At 49.9% G+C, this 17,596-nt stretch overlaps 10 protein-coding genes across 16 annotated transcripts; 6 read left to right on the top strand and 4 right to left on the bottom strand.

Annotated features, from left to right (window-relative positions):
* Window positions 1-362: 362 nt before the first annotated feature.
* On the top strand, window positions 363-707 carry PPTG_08809 (hypothetical protein; the record flags this gene model as incomplete). The annotated part of the gene is made up of 1 exon (XM_008903540.1): window positions 363-707. One exon carries the CDS (start codon window positions 363-365, stop codon window positions 705-707), a length of 345 nt encoding a protein of 114 aa, XP_008901788.1.
* A 261-nt stretch (window positions 708-968) lies between these two features.
* On the bottom strand, window positions 969-2,694 carry PPTG_08808 (hypothetical protein). Its single transcript, XM_008903539.1, has 8 exons — window positions 2,631-2,694; window positions 2,481-2,555; window positions 2,301-2,415; window positions 2,129-2,225; window positions 1,862-2,057; window positions 1,751-1,796; window positions 1,629-1,691; window positions 969-1,564 (listed from the first exon to the last, which is right to left on the bottom strand). The coding sequence occupies exons 1-8, from the start codon at window positions 2,664-2,666 to the stop codon at window positions 1,518-1,520; spliced, it is 675 nt and encodes a 224-aa protein (XP_008901787.1). The 5' UTR covers window positions 2,667-2,694; the 3' UTR covers window positions 969-1,517.
* A 442-nt stretch (window positions 2,695-3,136) lies between these two features.
* Window positions 3,137-3,472, top strand: PPTG_22397 (hypothetical protein; the record flags this gene model as incomplete). Its single annotated transcript, XM_008903807.1, has 2 exons — window positions 3,137-3,189; window positions 3,262-3,472. The coding sequence occupies 2 exons, from the start codon at window positions 3,137-3,139 to the stop codon at window positions 3,470-3,472; spliced, it is 264 nt and encodes an 87-aa protein (XP_008902055.1).
* A 172-nt stretch (window positions 3,473-3,644) lies between these two features.
* On the top strand, window positions 3,645-5,644 carry PPTG_08807 (hypothetical protein). Its single transcript, XM_008903538.1, has one exon. It carries the CDS (start codon window positions 3,704-3,706, stop codon window positions 5,534-5,536), a length of 1,833 nt encoding a protein of 610 aa, XP_008901786.1. The 5' UTR covers window positions 3,645-3,703; the 3' UTR covers window positions 5,537-5,644.
* Window positions 5,645-5,684: 40 nt separating this feature from the next.
* Window positions 5,685-6,931, top strand: PPTG_08806 (hypothetical protein; the record flags this gene model as incomplete). The annotated part of the gene is made up of 6 exons (XM_008903537.1): window positions 5,685-5,791; window positions 5,854-5,914; window positions 5,968-6,076; window positions 6,133-6,408; window positions 6,471-6,593; window positions 6,655-6,931. 6 exons carry the CDS (start codon window positions 5,685-5,687, stop codon window positions 6,870-6,872), a joined length of 894 nt encoding a protein of 297 aa, XP_008901785.1. The 3' UTR covers window positions 6,873-6,931.
* On the bottom strand, window positions 6,301-9,760 carry PPTG_08805 (hypothetical protein). Of its 5 annotated transcripts, XM_008903534.1 has the most exons (9): window positions 9,609-9,760; window positions 9,142-9,537; window positions 9,034-9,077; window positions 8,009-8,975; window positions 7,773-7,949; window positions 7,453-7,701; window positions 6,935-7,398; window positions 6,760-6,866; window positions 6,301-6,685 (listed from the first exon to the last, which is right to left on the bottom strand). In XM_008903534.1, the coding sequence occupies exons 1-7, from the start codon at window positions 9,708-9,710 to the stop codon at window positions 6,949-6,951; spliced, it is 2,385 nt and encodes a 794-aa protein (XP_008901782.1). In that variant the 5' UTR covers window positions 9,711-9,760; the 3' UTR covers window positions 6,301-6,685; window positions 6,760-6,866; window positions 6,935-6,948. The 5 variants fall into 5 exon arrangements, with proteins under 5 accessions (XP_008901782.1, XP_008901784.1, XP_008901781.1 ...); XM_008903536.1 differs by having other exon boundaries at window positions 9,142-9,760; XM_008903533.1 differs by having other exon boundaries at window positions 6,935-7,701.
* Window positions 9,761-9,858: 98 nt separating this feature from the next.
* PPTG_08804 (hypothetical protein) lies at window positions 9,859-11,005 on the top strand. The gene has a single exon (XM_008903531.1). The coding sequence runs from the start codon at window positions 9,906-9,908 to the stop codon at window positions 10,950-10,952; it is 1,047 nt and encodes a 348-aa protein (XP_008901779.1). The 5' UTR covers window positions 9,859-9,905; the 3' UTR covers window positions 10,953-11,005.
* PPTG_08803 (hypothetical protein) lies at window positions 10,974-13,380 on the bottom strand. Its single transcript, XM_008903530.1, has 2 exons — window positions 12,242-13,380; window positions 10,974-12,169 (listed from the first exon to the last, which is right to left on the bottom strand). The coding sequence occupies exons 1-2, from the start codon at window positions 13,360-13,362 to the stop codon at window positions 11,071-11,073; spliced, it is 2,220 nt and encodes a 739-aa protein (XP_008901778.1). The 5' UTR covers window positions 13,363-13,380; the 3' UTR covers window positions 10,974-11,070.
* A 28-nt stretch (window positions 13,381-13,408) lies between these two features.
* On the top strand, window positions 13,409-16,167 carry PPTG_08802. 2 transcript variants are annotated; one of them, XM_008903528.1, is made up of 6 exons: window positions 13,409-13,585; window positions 13,669-13,726; window positions 13,788-14,066; window positions 14,130-14,221; window positions 14,305-14,728; window positions 14,801-16,167. In XM_008903528.1, the coding sequence occupies exons 1-6, from the start codon at window positions 13,491-13,493 to the stop codon at window positions 14,942-14,944; spliced, it is 1,092 nt and encodes a 363-aa protein (XP_008901776.1). In that variant the 5' UTR covers window positions 13,409-13,490; the 3' UTR covers window positions 14,945-16,167. The 2 variants fall into 2 exon arrangements, with proteins under 2 accessions (XP_008901776.1, XP_008901777.1); XM_008903529.1 differs by having other exon boundaries at window positions 13,669-14,066.
* On the bottom strand, window positions 14,157-17,031 carry PPTG_08801. Of its 2 annotated transcripts, XM_008903526.1 has the most exons (3): window positions 16,432-17,031; window positions 16,165-16,363; window positions 14,157-16,098 (listed from the first exon to the last, which is right to left on the bottom strand). In XM_008903526.1, the coding sequence occupies exons 1-3, from the start codon at window positions 16,960-16,962 to the stop codon at window positions 14,990-14,992; spliced, it is 1,839 nt and encodes a 612-aa protein (XP_008901774.1). In that variant the 5' UTR covers window positions 16,963-17,031; the 3' UTR covers window positions 14,157-14,989. The 2 variants fall into 2 exon arrangements, with proteins under 2 accessions (XP_008901774.1, XP_008901775.1); XM_008903527.1 differs by having other exon boundaries at window positions 16,165-17,031.
* Window positions 17,032-17,596: the final 565 nt, after the last annotated feature.

Genomic DNA, 17,596 nt, shown 5'->3' with positions numbered 1-17,596 from the left:
GTATTGTCAATGGTCGATTAGGTGCGAAATGGGTAAGTACGTCTTAGGTGCGGATCTTGAAGAGACGCGAAGAGTTCAGCAACTTGAACCGAACTTTTCAATTGTTGACTTGTTGCCTTGCATACTTCTCTTGATTCCCCGCACCGACACGGTCCGTGTTTTGGGACCCCGCACCGCCATTAACCACGCCGTTTCCATCGTCCGACTCCAAGAACCATCTCGCGGGTTTAACACCCGGCTTTTCGTTGAATGTCGTGTGAGCTACCCATTTCATTGTTCAAGTTACCAGCTACGTAGCACGTGACTGCAAACTATTTGCATTTATCACTAGTTTTTTTTTTCAAGTGAGACTCTCTCTTCACATGAGTGACGCCGAGGATGTTTGCGGATGTTTGGTGTGCGCCGTGCTGTGCGGAGTATGTTGCGTGGCTGCAGCGGAAGAAGACAAACGGGAGCGGGAACGAGCGGCAGCAGAGGCCTTGCAGCTGAAGAACCCAGACGTCATCATGGTGAACCCTGTGCCAGTGCCCACGCCGTTCTCGCAGCTGCAGAAGCAGACACAGGCACAGCTAGATTTTGCTGCAGTACCAATGCTGGAGACGAAAGAGCCCGAACCGAGCAAGAAGAAGAAGTCGAAGAAACATAGGGACGGGAAAATGCACAAGAGGAAACTAGGAGGCAAGCGTCGTGAGCCTCCATCATACTAAAAGGACGTCGCCAGTCCCAGTCCACAGAGCAATATGCCTGTATCTCGTCATGCACGCGGAGCGTCATAGTGAAATAAGTAGTAAACGTCGTCGTAGCGCAGCTCATTGGGAAAGCTGCCGTCGACAAGAAATACAAGACGTCCCCATTTTTGCATTAACTGTTGAGCGAGACTCAGTTGCAAAAACCGTAGAAAATTGTCCGAACTCAAGGCGTTGCACCCAGCTTCCACTACCACTCAATCACACAACAGCATTAAGGTTTTCGGAAACAGCAACAATTATTCAGATTAGTTCAGAAGCAGTCAGTACTTTTGGGGACAGTTAAGCATGACGACCTGCCTTGCGTGGACTCAGCGTTAAGCTCCATACTCGTTCAAACAAAAAAAAAAAAATGAATCTGGCCCCTATAGGTTACACACCACTTTAATTTCTGAAATGCCGCAGATTTTGTGCAGTATCCACGCCAGACTTGTCTGCGTAGTCAAGTGGTGCGTCTTTATCATTGGATTCCGTGCCCTTGTTGAATGGATCAATCGATTGCTTTATCAAGTAGTCGCACGGAGCGAGCCTCCCTTGAGGATTACAGTCTGGTACTTGATTCCAGCATGTAACACACACCAATGTGCTGTGTTTGTCAACAGTACAATGACTTGTCCGCTTCATTGGGGCTTCGAACACGTATGACTTCCAACGAGCGATTGCAGGTGAGCAACACTGAAAAAGGTGATATTATCCAGCATCCTAACGTTTGTAGATCCCCACGTATCCAGCGTATAGAGCGGTGACATTGACATGCATCCGAGTGCATCACTATCCTCGATGCCGCCGAAGAAGTCGACGTGCCGCAGGGCTTTCCGCTGTTCGAGCAAAAATGATACGCCATTAGAGCACATTGTGGTGTTCTAAACCAAACGAGCGTACCTGACGAAGGCTCGGAATATCCCTGAGACTGAGATTGGGGCTGGGACTGAGAATCTTCCTCGCCTACATTAAAACCAGTAAGTTTAGGATAATTAATGAGCCACTTCGACTGTAGAACGCACCAGCTGCTGCCGTCAGTTGTGAGAGCTGGAAGAACTGATTCAGGGACTGCAGAATACACGCAAATATTCAATATATCGACACTTAAATGCATCCATGGCAAGTGAACGTACCCCGATCATAAATTCGCGCATCGAATTGATTTCAAGCGCCGAAATGTTGTTCATCTGAATGGCAAAAGCTGTTCCACCACCCTGTACGTCGGTGGCGATCTTGGTCAGACCGTTGCGGATCTTGTCCTGTCGAACGTTCTGCAGATCTTCCAGCAGTGAGCGTAAATGCTCACCCTGATCCAAATCTTCGGGTGCACTGCACAAGACGATAGTGAGTTTCAAGCTATCAATGGTAAACCCAAATTTGGGTGCATATTGTATACTAACTTCTTCAGTAGCAGCGACGCCACTTCCAAGTAGTGGAATGGCAGTTCCTCGAACACTTCACTCGTCTTCTCACGCTCCAGCCGCGACGTCAGGTAGTCTGTTGAATGGACCAAGGAAAATGGGTAAAAAGTCAAAAATGAAAAGTGTCCATTTTTAAGCAGCTTCGACGTACCAACAGAGAGCCATGAGGGTGGCAGAATTAGGCATTTGTTGAGCTGCTTGAGCATGATGGCTAGCCACAGCGGAACGTGCGTGGTGATACCTGGCTGGAAAGGTCCGAAGTTACCCTGAGCAAAAATATACCCAATTTGTCAGAATACCCAATTTGTTTTTGCAATTATGGGCCACTTACGCCAATGAAGTTGAGCATGCCATTGTTATCCCGCAGGTGGAACTGAGGCATGATGAGAATGAGTTCCTGCTCTGCCTGGATAGACACGAAGACGAACACACAGTTAGGTAATCGCCATTTCGCCAGTACAAGCCGCGCGGCTGGACTCACTAGGAACTCGGTCTCGCTCGCCGACAGACTCGCCATTGCGTCAGTTTCGCGCCAAAAATTGAGTCGCCAATTGTACCCAATTTTCGTTAGGAAAGTTAGTGAGTATTATGTTTTAGGGTACCCTACAACTTATCCAAGTGGACAAGTTGACACTCTATCCCTCGAGAAGATGTCTTGACGCTTACTAGTATTCTATTTGTATGACTTCAACGGAGACGGGTATCTGCTCTATCCGTTCTTAACCCCGAAGACACTCATCGGAGCACGCTTTTAGATTCTTTTATCGGAGACTCTTGCTAGTTGCCGTTCTGTGTTTAACCAATTTGCGACCAGCGCAATTAACTGTAAATCGAGTGAGCAGCATCTGTTCATCTAGTGTGTAGCTCTCCACGAAGTCGGGTGGCTTCGCATAGCAGACGGCACCAGCAAATTTTGGTCTCTGGTGGCCACTCAATATGCGGCAACCTGCGACGTGAGTGAGAGGACCATGTGGCACCGCGACGTGGATGCCAGGACAACGAGAAGATGGCAGAGCACATCGTAGTGTCCAGCGCTTTTGGTAAGAACTTCTCGAATCTAAATACCCGTTGGGGAATTCTAAAAACGTCAAATTGCATCGTGATGCCGCCAGTGTGTACATGTACTCTTCCCACCACCAATTGGTGCGCGTCGACCATCGTGGCCGCAACTCGATTTGCTTCAGCGCCGTCGTGTTAGTGCCGCGTAACTTCCTTGAGCGTGGCTCGGTTTTGGATCCTGTCGCCGGTTTTGACACGAGTGTAACGGCAGAGATGGCTGTGTCCTTTGGAGAAATTGTAAAAGGACGCACCCTCAATATTTAATACATTCAGAATATCAGCACTGATATAACTCTAAGCATTCATTAATTGTATATTCACATACTCTTTCATATCGACTATCTTTATGAGCAGAAAGTTCGTCTGATTAGGTCCTACACCACATCACACGCAGCCATCTGCTCGCTGAATTCACCGCCTTCGGCCACAGTTGCCAATTTCCAGCGTAGAGCGCAGGTGTCAATTGGAAAATAATTGTAATAGAACAAGTTTTCTATGCGTCTTGCAGTGCGCGATGTGACTGCAATTCTGCAGGTGCGCGTGCACGTCGACGGGTCCCAATTCGACAGTTCTCTCATGACACAGCCGGAATTCCTGCTCTCCACGCGGGTGGTGTTCCGTAGTGTCCGACATGGCGGAACCCAATTGCAAGCGTCATGGCGAGTCTTCCGAAGTTTCCACGAGTTTCAGGGTCTAGATGCACAACTACGACATGCTTTTCCTCAAGATATGAGGCTTTTGGCACCACCTCCTCCGCACCGAAGACGGACATGGCTACGAAGACATCGCAGCGCCAAATTCTTGGCTAAACGTTGTGCAGAACTAAACGACTATTTGGCGCGATTACTGAGCAGTCCACACTTGAGACTCACGAGGTTTCTAGACCCACGCGCACCGCTCGTGTTGCGATGCTTTTGCAACTTTGACGTCGGCTTGATCACATCGGAGGTGACGGCACTACCCAACCAGTTCGAGAGTTGCGTCTTGTGCCTAGACTACAGAGATCGAGATGACGATGCAAAAGGAAGAATGAACGGGACAATGGGTACAGTGGATAGCAGTGAATATAGCGCCTTGGAAGGGGTCGAATTCGAACAGGAATTCGAAGACAGAGACAGCGAACACTTGATCCGACAGCGGAGACCGAGGATCCAAGAGCGACGCAGTGACGACGCCAAGCTGGACGAGTTACAGGCCAATCTCATGGACGACAAGTCTCGAAACATGGCCATGTGCACCAAATACGAATGTGCCTGTCGCGTTTCTTCCTTCCGAGTCACACACAACAAAATGATGCGGATGTTGCGACTTCGAGGTTTTAAACAAACCTACGCACCTCCGGAGGGTGCTCTAACTGCGCTGTATTGCGTGCTGCATAAACTTCAGCAGTTTAACGACCTGGACAAGAGATTATACGATGCACTCACGGGGTTTCCGGCGAAGACACCAAAGGAGAATGGGAAGTCAGATCGGGAGGCTACGGATGCTCTTGCGAATGACCACTTACAGTTATCTGTCGGTGTGGAGCTACTACGTCAAACACTGGCGAATTATGGACTACTGCATGTACACACCTTGGAACGACACTTTCGTACTTCTGCTGTGGATCTCAAGAAGAGACTTCACGAATTTAAATCTCGACGACAGCTACGTGTGGGTGCAGTGGAGCTGGTTCTATTGGCTACTATGCTAGATCTGTCTATTTATCTCATTACGAACGATCATGAAGGTTCGGAACAGAATATCTTACCACTTGCTGGCCTACGATCGATTCGAAAAGGTGGTCGTGTTAGTATGACTTTTGGGTATATTCTACCTACACTCGAATGTGTCAATGGGTTTTACCTACTGGCTGAGCGAGAACGTATTGTACCGGGAATTATGCCAGACCTGGAAAGTGAAGAGGAAATGAAGATGACAGAGCGACAGCGACGACGAATGTGGCAAGGAGTGGATGAGATGGATCGGCGCTTTATGGTGGAGATCGAGCGAACGCTTTCTAATGGTACCGATGCGTTTGCGTTAGCGTTTGACTTCGACGTGGCGGACTCACTCAATTCAGCTATCCTGGACGCAGTGTGGGACGACTGCCAGCACAACCCCAACCTGTTCTACCTCTTCCAGCGACAGGCTCGTCAGTTCGGCAAAGGACGGACTACCGCACGCTTTTTCATGCAGTATCTGGAGGTGGCATTCGGACTCGAAGGTGCCACTTATCTTGTGGATTTCTTGCTTCATGTTTTACCTGAAGAAGAACTCCGCAAGCAGCTACTACACGCTCGGTGGATGCGCTTGCATCGCCAACTTGCAAAGCGCGTATCACCGTGAGGGCGGTATCAAAACAAGCAACACTAGCCTAGGAAGGCTATGTACAAAATGTAATAAAGATATCATGACACTGTAACCATAAATTGAAACCTTGAATTGGATCTGAAAACGGTTTTGGCAAGACGTCGCGACTCTGAGAGTAGGCAAGATGGAGGACGTTGTGAAGCTCCATGCGGCCTGGTGTAGGAGTTTGCAGCAAGCGGTTGATACGGATGGGTGGGGTCAAGTGCTAGAGGCAGTTGAAGCCTACGAAAGGTTCGTCAATACTACAATTCTACCTTATTCTTTTTACTTGGATCCTTACTGCCTTGCTACAGACTGGCTGGACGGATCACCAACGCTTTACCAGCCTGTCAACGTCTTACAGAAGCGCAAAAGGTACGAGTGGACGTGAGTTTTCCAACTTGCAACACTAACAAAAATGTTTTTAGGGTATTATTGAAAAAGTCATTGTGGCGATCGAGATGCGAGCTAAGTGTCTTAGTTCGGTTGATGACCAACGGAAACCTACAAAGGAAGACATGGAAGATGTATTGAACGGTATGAAGATATCATACTACATTTTTTTTTTTACATTTACTAATATTTAGTTGTAGCTCTTCGAGGTGCGCTGTCTGACGAGCCAGAGGTGTTCCCGCTTGATGTCAGTCGAGCGATGCGAGCCAAGACTCGTGGCTCAATGGATAAAGCGAAAGATGTCGATGAAGACGCCGACATGGACGCAACTGCAGCTGCCGAACTTGTGAACGCGACTTCACAAGTTGCAGTGCTGCGATCTCCTGGAGCTACGTACCTGGATATCCGGATCACAAAGGTTGGGTTGAAAGATGCCTGTGTGTATGTCAACCCGACAATGGCAGTCTCCGTCTTCGGTAAGCTTTGCAGGCGTCTAGAGATGCAATGACCCACTCATTCCTCTTGAATATGTTGTTAGACTACAGTGGCAAAGCGATGGAGGAGAGCCGTGAGACTGGAGTAGGGGCATGTAATGAACCGCAGTATGTGACGTTTAATGCCAATATTCAGCTCGCCACGAACGTGCGGAAGATGGAGGATCGTAAGTTAATTATTCGTCCTCAAGACCGAGAACTCTGCTAATTTCGTTGCTTGTGATTCAGACGGAGCTGCTATTACCTTCGAGTTCTTCCACTACAAAGCCAAGAAGCGTAAGAAGAGTTGTCGGTGCTGGGCTCTGCTCGAGATGGATGAGATCAAAGACGGACCTGTGGTGTTGGAGCTGTACCAGAAGCCGATGGATCCGAAACGTAAACGTATTCATCTCTTCACAGAGAAGGAATTGTACTTGCAGCTGGAGTTGAGACTGCAAAAACTATGAAGAGAACAAAAGTATCAGCAACCAGAGAAGTGTTAGCGGAGAAATATTTCAAATGCACGAACCCTTTTCAATCGGTTTAGTTGCCCAGAAACGCCGCCATATCGAGTTTCTGCACGGTAAAACTGTCGCCATCTTCGTCCTGCTGACTGAAGGAGTTTGCACGTGAGCTTGACTCTTTACCAGCCTCCGAAGCACCAGCTTTGGCAGCTTCGGGTTTATCCTTTGTCTTGTTCTTTTTGCCTTTCGAAATAGCACCGAAGCGTTTCTTCTTCACACTTCCTTCTTTCACCGGTTTGTCTTTTGTCTTGTGGCTAGATGCATCTTGAGTCGACGTCGTCTTGATCAGTTTGACTACATGACGGAGAACTTCTCCCGTTTCTTGTTGAGTACAGTCTGGAGGAGCCTCGCCTCGTAAAGTACAGCTGATCACTTGTACTGCAGTGAACTCTTTTTTGATATCTTCTTCTGAGCGGATTCCTGTTCGACGGAGATCAGCACTGTACTTGTTGAAAAATTGAACAAAATTCTGCATGCGCAAGAGTTAGTAAGAGTGCACAAATACATTAATCGTTGTCCGTACATGCAAGTCGTTGTCGACGGTTGCAGCTGTGCTTGCTGGGGTTGAAAAAGAATGGGTCCGCTGGATCAATCTCGCGCAGTATTCTTTTACACACCGATTCAAGCATTGCCGAACAACCTTGGAGAAGAAAAACGATCCGAATATCCACTTCTTCAAGTCTGGGTAGTAATCGTCAAGAGTGGCTAACAAAGTCTCAACCACAGGAGCACCTTCGTCCCATTTCTTCGAAAACCATAGCTTTGTTGTGTCCTGTAAAGAGTATCAGTAAGTATCTATACAATCGCTACGTTTACGTGCATAGCGTTAGTTTTTCTATGTACCTGCTCCACTTCGTGGAAAATCTTGCTTACGATTAAATCGCAAGCGTTCGTGGCAAAAGCGACAATATCAGTCGACGTGGTATCCAAGCTATCTCCCATGAACGTGTCGAAGGCTTCTTTCTCCTCTGAATCGGTTTCAGCGAACGATATCTCCTCGACCAACTCTGGACATTTCGCCTGTAATGAAGAAAAAATGTTAATTTCTCTCCCAGTTGGTCTTCTCTACTGTATCATACCTGGAGAATCTCTGCATCGTTGATAAAGGAGCACAGCATTTCTGCATCAACCGTCTCCAGTTTGCCAGCGATGCTATCGTACCGGATTTTTAACTCCTCCATGAGGACTTGTAGGCATGTTGCGACCACGCACCCCACCAATCGCCCACTCAACCACTCCTGTGCGATCGAGATCTGGGACTTTAAGATATTCACAATGTCGTTGGGACGAGTTGACTGCAGCTCACCCTGAGGCCCCACAACACACTCCTCGTCTCGCTTCCAGATATTAGTTATCCACGTGTGGATCTGGACTTTAATCTCATCCAGATAGCCCTCCATAAGCTCCTGAGAAGTTCTGTCCAGTACGATTGACGCTCGCGAATGCTTGTACTTGATGATTTCCGTGTTGTAGTAGTCGATCCATTGGACAATCTGTAGACGCTGTGCAATCCCGACGTCGGATCTCTCGCTGAGCTTCGTGATCTCATTATCAAGTTGAGCGTTGTATGTGCTCGTGAACAAATGCACCACATCAATCTCACTCGGGAAACATGGTGCCACATCGGACTGCACAATTTCCAGGTCCACCATCAACTGGGTCGCAGCCTCGAGAACCGGAGTGAATAAGTCCTTCTTCGCGACCTCTGCTTCGCCTTCAGCGGCGCGAAAAATGCCTTCGATACGCTTCGCAAGTGACGTCATGATCTCAGTCTTGCACCTTTCTCGTATCGTCATGTTAAACTCAGCGACAGGCTTCAACTGGTTGTCCAGATACACCTCCTTCTTCGAATCCACGAAGCGTTGACGTCGTGTTTCCATCATATCCAGCACTTGAAAGGCATCCATGAGTCGCTGTTTGCCATATTGTGCTATTTCCACACAGTGGTGCATACAGCCCCATACTTCAGCGTAAATGCGCTTCTGTACACTCTCAATTGCGCTCAATCTCGACCCCATCGAAGCCAATACACGCGCCTGAGCTTTACTAAACGTAAAATAAATATTAGTAATTTACTTTTCCAAAGCATGAACATAATGTATACCTGTTCCCGAGCTCGTCACTCTTCTCTACGGCAGCAACACTTAACTACACAAAAGAGAAAGTTAATTAACATTCAGTCTTGCATAACATCGTAGTACACTTAACAAACCTCGTGCAACGTCTTCTGCCTCCAATCATCAATCTCTTGCCACTTGATGTAAACGTCCACGAAGCTCATGAGTCCACCGTCTAGAGCATCGTGCAGCCCTTGAACCTTCTTGGGTAGCTCCTCATAGAACACCATCTGATGTTCCAGTTCCTTCAAGTTGCGTCGAGCGATACTCACACCAGAGGAAGAGACTTTCTTCTCGCCTAGCTCCTCGTTCATTCGGCGGCAGTTCTGCCCCAAGTCGTTCAAATTATTGACAATTTGCTTGACAGGTGTCTCTAACTCTAGTAATGCGCTGGCTCGCTCGATCTCGTCCACTTGGGCCTGTACAAAACCTGCCAGCTGCCCCGTGGTGCTGTCCTGCTTAGCCATGTAGTCACTTTTGATCTCTTGTAACTGCGAACACATTTTTTTAATTTATGAAAATTTCTTTATGACTTGGTCAACGATCGAGAGTCGAGCCTCACCAGCTGCGAGTTGAGCAGCGACGTGGACGTCGAGTCCTTCAGCTTGACGCGCAGCACCTCCACCGGGTCGCGCGCCTCCTTCTCGAGCAGAGACATCATCATGATGTCGGGAGCGGCGAGGTCAAGTGCCTCTGCGCCGTTTGAACGTCGCTAATAAAAATGAATGATGGTCACTTCAAGATCGTTGAAAAGTTGTGTATTGTGTACAACACACCATTTAAGATCAAAACATACACTTTCGGTAAAAACAAAAATACTGTTCGCGTCAATTAGTGTTGTTGGAGCTGCTGAGCAACCATGGACGCGTTGATGCGGGTGATGGCCGCTAAGAAACGGGAGATCTCGGTGGTTCAGGAGAAGAAGCACAGTAAGAAGGAGAAGTATCTACGTCGTGCCGAGGTGGAGTCGTTGCTTGAAGAAGAGGAGAAGGCAAAGGAGGCTCCGACCAAGAAGCGCAAACTGGACCAGAAAGAAAACTCCAAAACCAGTCAGCAAATGCTGGATGAATCTACAGAATATACCGAAGACAAGACTCAAGTGAAGGAAGAAAGTGAAGCCATCCTGCCATGGCCTGATCTGCGTCGACGCCTGCGAGAACTTGGTGAGCCTATTACACTATTTGGTGAGAGCATGAAGGACCGCATGACGCGGCTCCGCAGACTGGAAATCGACGTTGTTACCAAACACGAGGTGGAACTAGGAGCAGGTCACGATATCCGCAATCGCTTCGTCGGTGGAGACAGCGGGATGAACGGAGAACAGAAAGACACAGCGGACGATGCAGCAGAAGACGCCGAGGAGTTTGACGTCGCTGACACTGCGGGGGATGGGAAGAGCAAGACGGACCGTAAAGAGGAAGAAGACGAGGAGAAAGATGCCGATAAAATGGTCTACAGGTTCTTCAAGGGCATGCTACAGAGGTGGGAGAAAGATCTGGCCAATAGACCGGACCATGTGAAGCGCACAGCGCAGGGCAAGATCGCAGTCAAGACCATGAAGCAGTGCAAGGACTACATTCGACCATTGTTCAAGCTCTGCAAACACCGACAAGTGCCGCCCGATATCTTGCCGCATCTGGTGGATATTGTCAAGTTCTGCCGTCAGGGAGAGTTCGTGATGGCGAATGACGCCTATATCAAGCTGGCCATTGGCAATGCGGCCTGGCCTATCGGTGTTACCATGGTTGGTATCCACGAACGCACCGGTCGTGAGAAGATCCACTCGAACAAGCAGGCACACGTCATGAACAACGAGTCTCAGCGCAAATATCTCACGTCTGTCAAGCGGCTCATGTCGTACGCACAGTCCATCTCGAATGTGCTGCCGTCCAAGCGCGTTCTGTAAGAGCTGAGAGAGTCATTACGCTGGAGTAAATACAATTTGTTTTTTTAAAGAAATTTTATGTTTATTGTTTCTGTTTTTGAGACCCATAAGAAGCTCTGTGTGGATCTTCGCTATTTCACTAATGGTGACCACGGCCGGGAGGGCCTCGGCCACCGCCACGGAAGTGTCCGTGTTGCTGGAACATTTGGTAATCACGGTGAATAGCTGCAAGCAACTCACTCGTCAGTGAGCACGCGATACGGAAGCTGCGCTCGTTCTCCGCAGACACCAGAATCATCAGAGGTTCATCAGCTTCTTCTGGTCCGCCTTCTTTCGACCCAGAGCCACGACCACGGACGCGGATCTTGGCATTCCCACCAGCTTCTACACTAATACGCTTCATGTTCGATCCAGCAGGTCCAATAATACGGCGTGTGACTCCGAAATCGTTGTCGTTTTCGATTCCTACGACGAGTTTCTCAAGGAATGCCGGCTCATTGGGGTCCTTCGGCCCATCGTGACTGGATCTACTACTAGGACCGCTTGGTGGTTTACCACGGAAGCGATCCGGGCCCCCAGGACCCATAGGCGGTCCGTTCGGTGGGAATGCAGCACCACTACGCTCAGCAAACACGTCTGCCAGTTGCTGCGTAACTTGCAGTGACAGCGGACCAACATCCACTCCGTTATCTCCAATAACCTGCTTGATCTGCGGGTCCGACGTGGGTAGAGCTGGCGCGTTCAGCATGACAGCAAAGCGCACTTGAACTGGGAACGGCGACGGCATGTTCGGTCCATGGCAAAATGCACCAGGCATCATATTGACGATTGCAGGAGACACAGCTTCGAAGATACCCAAAAGGTGCTGGTCCGACAAGTTAAGCAGGAACAGAGGAGTGCCCGGAGTCACGTGTTGCTGAGCTAGTCCCTCTTGTTCCTGAGAAAGACCGAACAGCATGCGACCAAAGCACTCGTCAATCGTCTGTGTGGTGCATGTGAATACGAATCCAGGTTGTGTGGCCTGCCATCTTGGCGCGGGTCCACCAAAGCCAGGTCCACCAGGAGCGCCAAACAAACTCTCCGCTGCTTCCCGTCGCCGAGTCGCGAGTTCTTCTGCACCTCCTGGAAGCTTCGGTTCGTCCTCCACGGATCGATAGTGGAGCTGAATCTGAGGTTGATTAAACAGCAAACGCACTAATGCGTGGCCTGTTTCAGCGTCCAGTTCCTGGCCGTTCGGACTGTAATTCACAACAGCGGTAACTAACGTTAGCATCAGCTTGATCGCACAATAGAACACGACCAATTCGTACCATTCTGGAACAGCAAGATGCTTGTTCTCAAACTGAGCGAGTCTCTCCCACGGACATTCACAAATACGCAGCCACTCGATACCAAACGAGCCGGCCCACTCTGCTTTGCCGTCCGCTTCGTACGGCACGATACCAGTCGATAGGTCTTCTCCCATTGACGTATCAACACTCGCCATAGCGCCATTCACCAGTCGCGCCACACCCTGGTAATGTTTGCTTGGTCCAACTGCAAATAGCAAAAAGACCTCATCCGACGTTTCCGACGCCATCTTGATCTGCTGAAGCACAGCCGGAGGGACAGCCCAGCGTCCATGGTGCACGGAATGAGCCAGATTCAAGTAGCTAGCCGACTGTACCAAGAAATACTTGGCCATCTTGCCATCGTCCGGCAGCTGTGGACCTGGCGGCGGTCCTTGATGTTGTCGATCTGCACCATTAAACCCTGGTCCATGGTGTCCACCTTGTCTTCCTGCTCGTGCTTCCTTCTCCTCTTTCTCACCCTTAGGAAACGGTCGAAGTTCAGTCTCTCCGTGTGCAAAGTGGCATTCGTCGCCAAAAGGACATGATCCCATTTTCTCCCAGTGCTTACAGATCGCGATCTTGAAGAACTCATTGACTGGCTGAGCTTTTCTGCGCTTGACGTTCTCCTCATCCGCCACTTTGGACTGCAGAGCAAAGTCTGCAGTCTCAGGACATTCCTCTCTGGCCAACTTGATGTGTCTGTAGCGGCAACTGGAGCCATGCGAGCAGAAGCCTTGCTTGTAGAAGGCGCACTCGACACGCTCTTCGTCTGGTACGTGTCGGAACGGACACTCGGGCACCTGGCATTCCATTCCCCAGCGACATTCAGGCATTTTTGACATATCGTACTGGTGCAAGAACTCGCAGTTGTCGCCTTTCATACACAGCGCGCGCAGCCAGTGGCGACACACGACGGTGCCGCGCTTGAAATCTTTCTTGGCGGCCTGGTGACCGAACGTGGCGCCGCCGACGCCCACCACGGCGCCGTTTCGGTGCTCGCCGCTGTCCATGCGGTCGTCGCCGTCCTCAGGCAGCAGCATCTCGAAGTCGAACGACAGACGCCGCTCTTCTTCATCCCGCAGCAGCAGCCCCAGCACCATGTTGCTGTCAGTACTAATATTCTCTAATGAAGAATATTCTGTTCGAAGAACAATAGCTTCCGAATAGAGGACGGTCCACTATTTGTTATTCCGCACTCTGGTGGACCACAAAGTGAAAAAAGGTCAAGATGGCAGCGCCGACCAAGGAGCTCAAGGAGTGGCTGGATGAGTGGCCAGCGGTGCGCGAGCTCGTGGATGAGCTGGTGCTGAGTCTTAAGCGCAGGTTAGTATTGTTATATGTGAAGTTTGAGATGCTTATGTGGAGGTAGGGACACAGGAACTAACTGTATAGATTCGTGTATACAGACAACTGCGCGGCTCGTATGAGACGGCCAAGATGACCACCAGCGTGCTGAGCAAAGTGGTGCGTATACACGCCGATGATGGAGTATATTGTATACAATCTGACGGGAGCTACATTGCAGTTGGAGACGGTGGAATGGTCGACGGCCGGGGAGATTCTGGAGAAGATCCGTCAGCTAGGTCACATGCTCACGAAGGCGCACGCGCACGAGTTGGCCATCGGTAACGTCGTGCGTCGTGTACTGTACATCATCCGTGAGGAGCACTCGAACGCGCTTAAGCTGTCATCCGCTGCGGCGCCGGTGTCGGGCCGCAACAACAACTTATCCCGCTCGCTTGGCACGATCCTGACACCCGGTACCGACACGGACCTCTCAATCCCCATTACAGACCTCAAGCTGGTGAGCTAGCTGCGTTATTGGACTATTGGGAAGGTGGATATTAAGCGTTGTTTATTGCTGCAGTCTGTGATGGAAGGTATTGCCGAGCTTGTCGACGAGATTGACAGCCTGCACGTCAATATTGCTGACCAGGCTATGGAATACATTCACACGGAGTACGTAGTTGCTGGAGATGTTGATGACGATACAACTTGCTAATGTAGGTTACTGTATTTTTCTTTTCTTTTAACTGTAACAGCGAGGTGATCCTGACGTTCGGACAGTCGCTGTCGGTGGAGGCCTTCCTGAAGACAGCAGCTAAGAAGCGCTCGTTCCAGGTGATCGTGGTGGAGTCTGCGCCTTCGCTGAATGGCCAGCACATGGCACATGCTCTGGCGGAGAGTGGCATCCACGTAACAGTAATTCCGGACAGCGCTGTATTCGCCTTGATGGCGCGTGTAAACAAGGTGGTGGTCCCGGCAGCGGCTGTGGTCGCTAATGGCGGTCTTATTGCGCAGAGCGGACTGCAAAACATTGCATTGGCTGCCAAGAAGTGCTCAGTGCCTGTCGTCTGTGTTGCTGGTCTCATTAAGTTGTCTCCACTGTACGCACACGACTTGGACGTTCTGAGCGAGCTTCTGGCTCCGTCAAGCATCTACAACTACGAGGACACCGTGGACAACGTACGAGTTGCTGCTGATTGCTGTGGTTGATGGCTTGATTCGCTGACATTTGCTCTACTTTGTGTTTGCTAGTTGGAGGTATTGAACCCGGCGTATGACTACGTGCCGCCTGAGTGTGTGAGGATTTTCATCACGAACACGGGCGCTCACCAGCCGTCGTACATCTACCGCTTGCTCGCCGAGTACTACTCGCCGCAGGACTACCAGCTCAGCTAGATTTGTTTGATGTGATGCCAATACGCTAAGCCCGCTTTGCTCTTTTTAGTCCAAAATCCAGCGCGCCTTGTTGGGCTTTGTGCTGTACAGGAACGGATGCGAATGGTACATGCGCTGAATGACGGCCAACTGCTGCGAGACCAGCAGACCTTCTCCAATGAGGTCATCCAGATCCTCTTCGAACCGCTCCTGTTCCTCTTCTTGGAACAGAGCGCGATAGGATTCAAAAAGGTCGCGCAGCTGGTGCAGCAGCAAGATGAGAAATCCAAGATCGCGGACGCCCAGCACTGCCTCGTCACTCACACCAGAGCCACGGTTCTGCTTGTTAAGAAGACGCTCGATGTCGCGTAAGTTGTTTCGCAGGAACCCAGCGATCTCGTGGGAGTCGTAGAACAATCTGTCACTCATGCGCTTGTAGATCATGTGGAAGGCCGACGTGACCAACTTGTACAAGCCGCCGAAGACGAGGAAGGTAGGGACTGTAGCCATCATCTGCATGTTCAGCTGGTTCGCATGCATCAACTCGTCGATGGCTCCCATGGCCACCATCAGCTCCTTCTTGATGAACTGCACTTGAATCAGCAGCATACGAACGATGTCTCCCGTCATGAGGTTCTTGACAGCCGCAGCGAGCTGCTTCTCATACTGCAACGACACCACCGACATGTCCATCTCGTCCATGATACGGTTCATCTCCGCCGATGACACCTTGGGGTTCGTGTCTTTCACAAAGTCCGACAACATGCGGCGCAGACTATCCTTCGTGTCTAGTAGAGCCTTAGCGTCCTGGATCTCAGGCTTCTGGTTCAACACCACTTCTTCGAAGATAGCTTGGAGAGGCTCAAGCATGTGTTCGTTCAGGAACTCTTGCAGTGCCGCGTGCATAGCGGCAATGCCAGCCCGGAACTCTTCCTGGTTATTAACGACCCAGAAGCCTCCAGCAGTAAGACAGATCGCCACCGTTGTGACCTGCAGCCAACGCTGACGAATCTTTGAAGGAGGACGGCAAGGAGCCATAGCCGCTTGGAAACATCGCGAAAACTGCGTCTGTGCGGTACGGAACACAATTAAATTGTTCTCCACACGACGCATCGAGTTTACCACGTCGTCACTCGAAGCAATGCCATCGCAACCTTTCTCGAAGATGTTATCATCTGTTATAACAACGTTTTTCTTGTTAGTACTCAACGAATCCATAACATTTAACTTTTCAAACTTACCGAAGTAAAATGCCGTGAAGAGAATTGGGTCTTGAGACTTGAACGCTCCGTGTCCTTTACGAGGTGGGCAGAGGCCATTGGTACTGTACACGAGCTCCAACAATGCCATGCCCTCCTTCATCCTCCCCGCCAACTGCTCGTAGTTCGCAAATGTGCTCGAGCATCGCGTCGTCAGCTCCTTCAGCATTCCAATCTTCCTCTGCATTACATTGACAGCACTCGTTAACTCTTCAATTCATACTAGGTTCACATCAACAATACCCGTACCAAATGTGCCTCCAGTGTCTCTTGCAAGCTTCGGATTCTCTCTCCGGCGGTGATTCTCTGTGCACGCGACAATATCCACTGCATGGGCCCTCTCAGAAGAATTTCGCGCACAGTGCGCTTCTTCATCTGCTTCCAGAAAGCCACAGCACGCGGCATGAAGTCGATTGTGCGCACCACGTCTACCAGCGCCGCATGTAATTGATACGTCGTCACGTGAGTCCACAGCAGTCGCAAGCCGCTCTCGATCACGACACGCTGCTCGGACGTATACACGGACGGCGCGTTGTCGTTTGCATACAGTCGGTGGCGCTGTAGCAGGTCAGACACGTCCGTTAATGCCTTCGGGATGGCGGACGCGGCGCTCGAAGGCACCGGGACGCTGTAGCACTGAGACACGACAGCCAGGGCACGTGCCAGCGCGTCCGCATGCGGGCAGCGCTTCTCAGAGCTACGCGCGAGTGAAACAAGGTCCGTAATGACGGCGGACGTCACATCTTCGTGCGTCGTGGGCGCCGACACGATCCCATCCATTCTGGTTGGATACGTTTGTGATTTTTTTTAACGCTCTTTTTTCAAGATTAATGCTTGATTGGTAGTAGCGGTAATAGTCTGGTAATATGTAATAGCCAAGTAAAAAATAGGGAACTAATAGTCCGATCCGACTATTAGGAATATTTTAAGCTCGTTTTAGTAATAATAGATGAGTATTATCTACAATTGGGGTCAGATTGTAATAGTGGAGTACTATCTGATTACACTGGCAATTCCCCCTTAGAACAACGGTTAATGAGCAATGCAGGACTGATTCGTAGCAAAATCATGGCACGAGAAGCTTTGGCAGTGCCAAATTGGCACACAGGGACGAAGCTCGCTGTACACCGTCAAACGAGTGAGCGGTTCGTCCCACGAGCAGGGCTGCCGAAAATAACATGGCAATAATAATAATGGCCATACATATCATAAATAAATGTATGTTTTTGCGATGGACCGTACAATGTCATAATGTATGTGGCGATCCTAGCTAAAAGAATAATGTATGCAAGGTGCACAGCAAAATTATGACCCCCGCAGAACCAACCATTTACTGGGGTGTGTTTTGTCTGTAGCTGTTCTCCATTTCCCAATTCACGCCCACGTTTACAAGCCCCTACTGCTCTACACCAGC

This window comes from Phytophthora parasitica (genome assembly GCF_000247585.1).
Source record: "Phytophthora parasitica INRA-310 unplaced genomic scaffold supercont2.16, whole genome shotgun sequence".
Taxonomy (NCBI): Eukaryota; Oomycota; class Peronosporomycetes; order Peronosporales; family Peronosporaceae; genus Phytophthora; species Phytophthora nicotianae.
The sequence above is the reverse complement of the archived record's forward strand: the minus strand, read 5'-3'. Positions and strand labels throughout refer to the sequence as shown.

Coding starts and splice junctions, on each gene's coding strand:
- PPTG_08808 (XM_008903539.1), bottom strand. CDS start 2,666: ATGGCGAGTCTGTCGGCGAGCGAGACCGAGTTCCTA. Junction 2,226..2,300: donor ACCCTCATGGCTCTCTGTTG/GTACGTCGAAGC, acceptor TCCATTCAACAG/ACTACCTGACGTCGCGGCTG. Junction 2,058..2,128: donor GCGTCGCTGCTACTGAAGAA/GTTAGTATACAA, acceptor CGTCTTGTGCAG/TGCACCCGAAGATTTGGATC.
- PPTG_08807 (XM_008903538.1), top strand. CDS start 3,704: ATGCGTCTTGCAGTGCGCGATGTGACTGCAATTCTGCAGGTGCGCGTG.
- PPTG_08805 (XM_008903532.1), bottom strand. CDS start 9,710: ATGATGATGTCTCTGCTCGAGAAGGAGGCGCGCGACCCGGTGGAGGTG. Junction 9,538..9,608: donor CGCTGCTCAACTCGCAGCTG/GTGAGGCTCGAC, acceptor ATGTGTTCGCAG/TTACAAGAGATCAAAAGTGA. Junction 7,950..8,008: donor ACGATGCAGAGATTCTCCAG/GTATGATACAGT, acceptor TCTTCATTACAG/GCGAAATGTCCAGAGTTGGT.
- PPTG_08804 (XM_008903531.1), top strand. CDS start 9,906: ATGGACGCGTTGATGCGGGTGATGGCCGCTAAGAAACGGGAGATCTCG.
- PPTG_08803 (XM_008903530.1), bottom strand. CDS start 13,362: ATGGTGCTGGGGCTGCTGCTGCGGGATGAAGAAGAGCGGCGTCTGTCG. Junction 12,170..12,241: donor CATCTTGCTGTTCCAGAATG/GTACGAATTGGT, acceptor TGTGAATTACAG/TCCGAACGGCCAGGAACTGG.
- PPTG_08802 (XM_008903528.1), top strand. CDS start 13,491: ATGGCAGCGCCGACCAAGGAGCTCAAGGAGTGGCTGGATGAGTGGCCA. Junction 14,222..14,304: donor ATGGAATACATTCACACGGA/GTACGTAGTTGC, acceptor TAACTGTAACAG/CGAGGTGATCCTGACGTTCG. Junction 14,729..14,800: donor ACGAGGACACCGTGGACAAC/GTACGAGTTGCT, acceptor TGTGTTTGCTAG/TTGGAGGTATTGAACCCGGC.
- PPTG_08801 (XM_008903526.1), bottom strand. CDS start 16,962: ATGGATGGGATCGTGTCGGCGCCCACGACGCACGAAGATGTGACGTCC. Junction 16,364..16,431: donor AGACACTGGAGGCACATTTG/GTACGGGTATTG, acceptor AATGTAATGCAG/AGGAAGATTGGAATGCTGAA. Junction 16,099..16,164: donor CTTCACGGCATTTTACTTCG/GTAAGTTTGAAA, acceptor TTGTTATAACAG/ATGATAACATCTTCGAGAAA.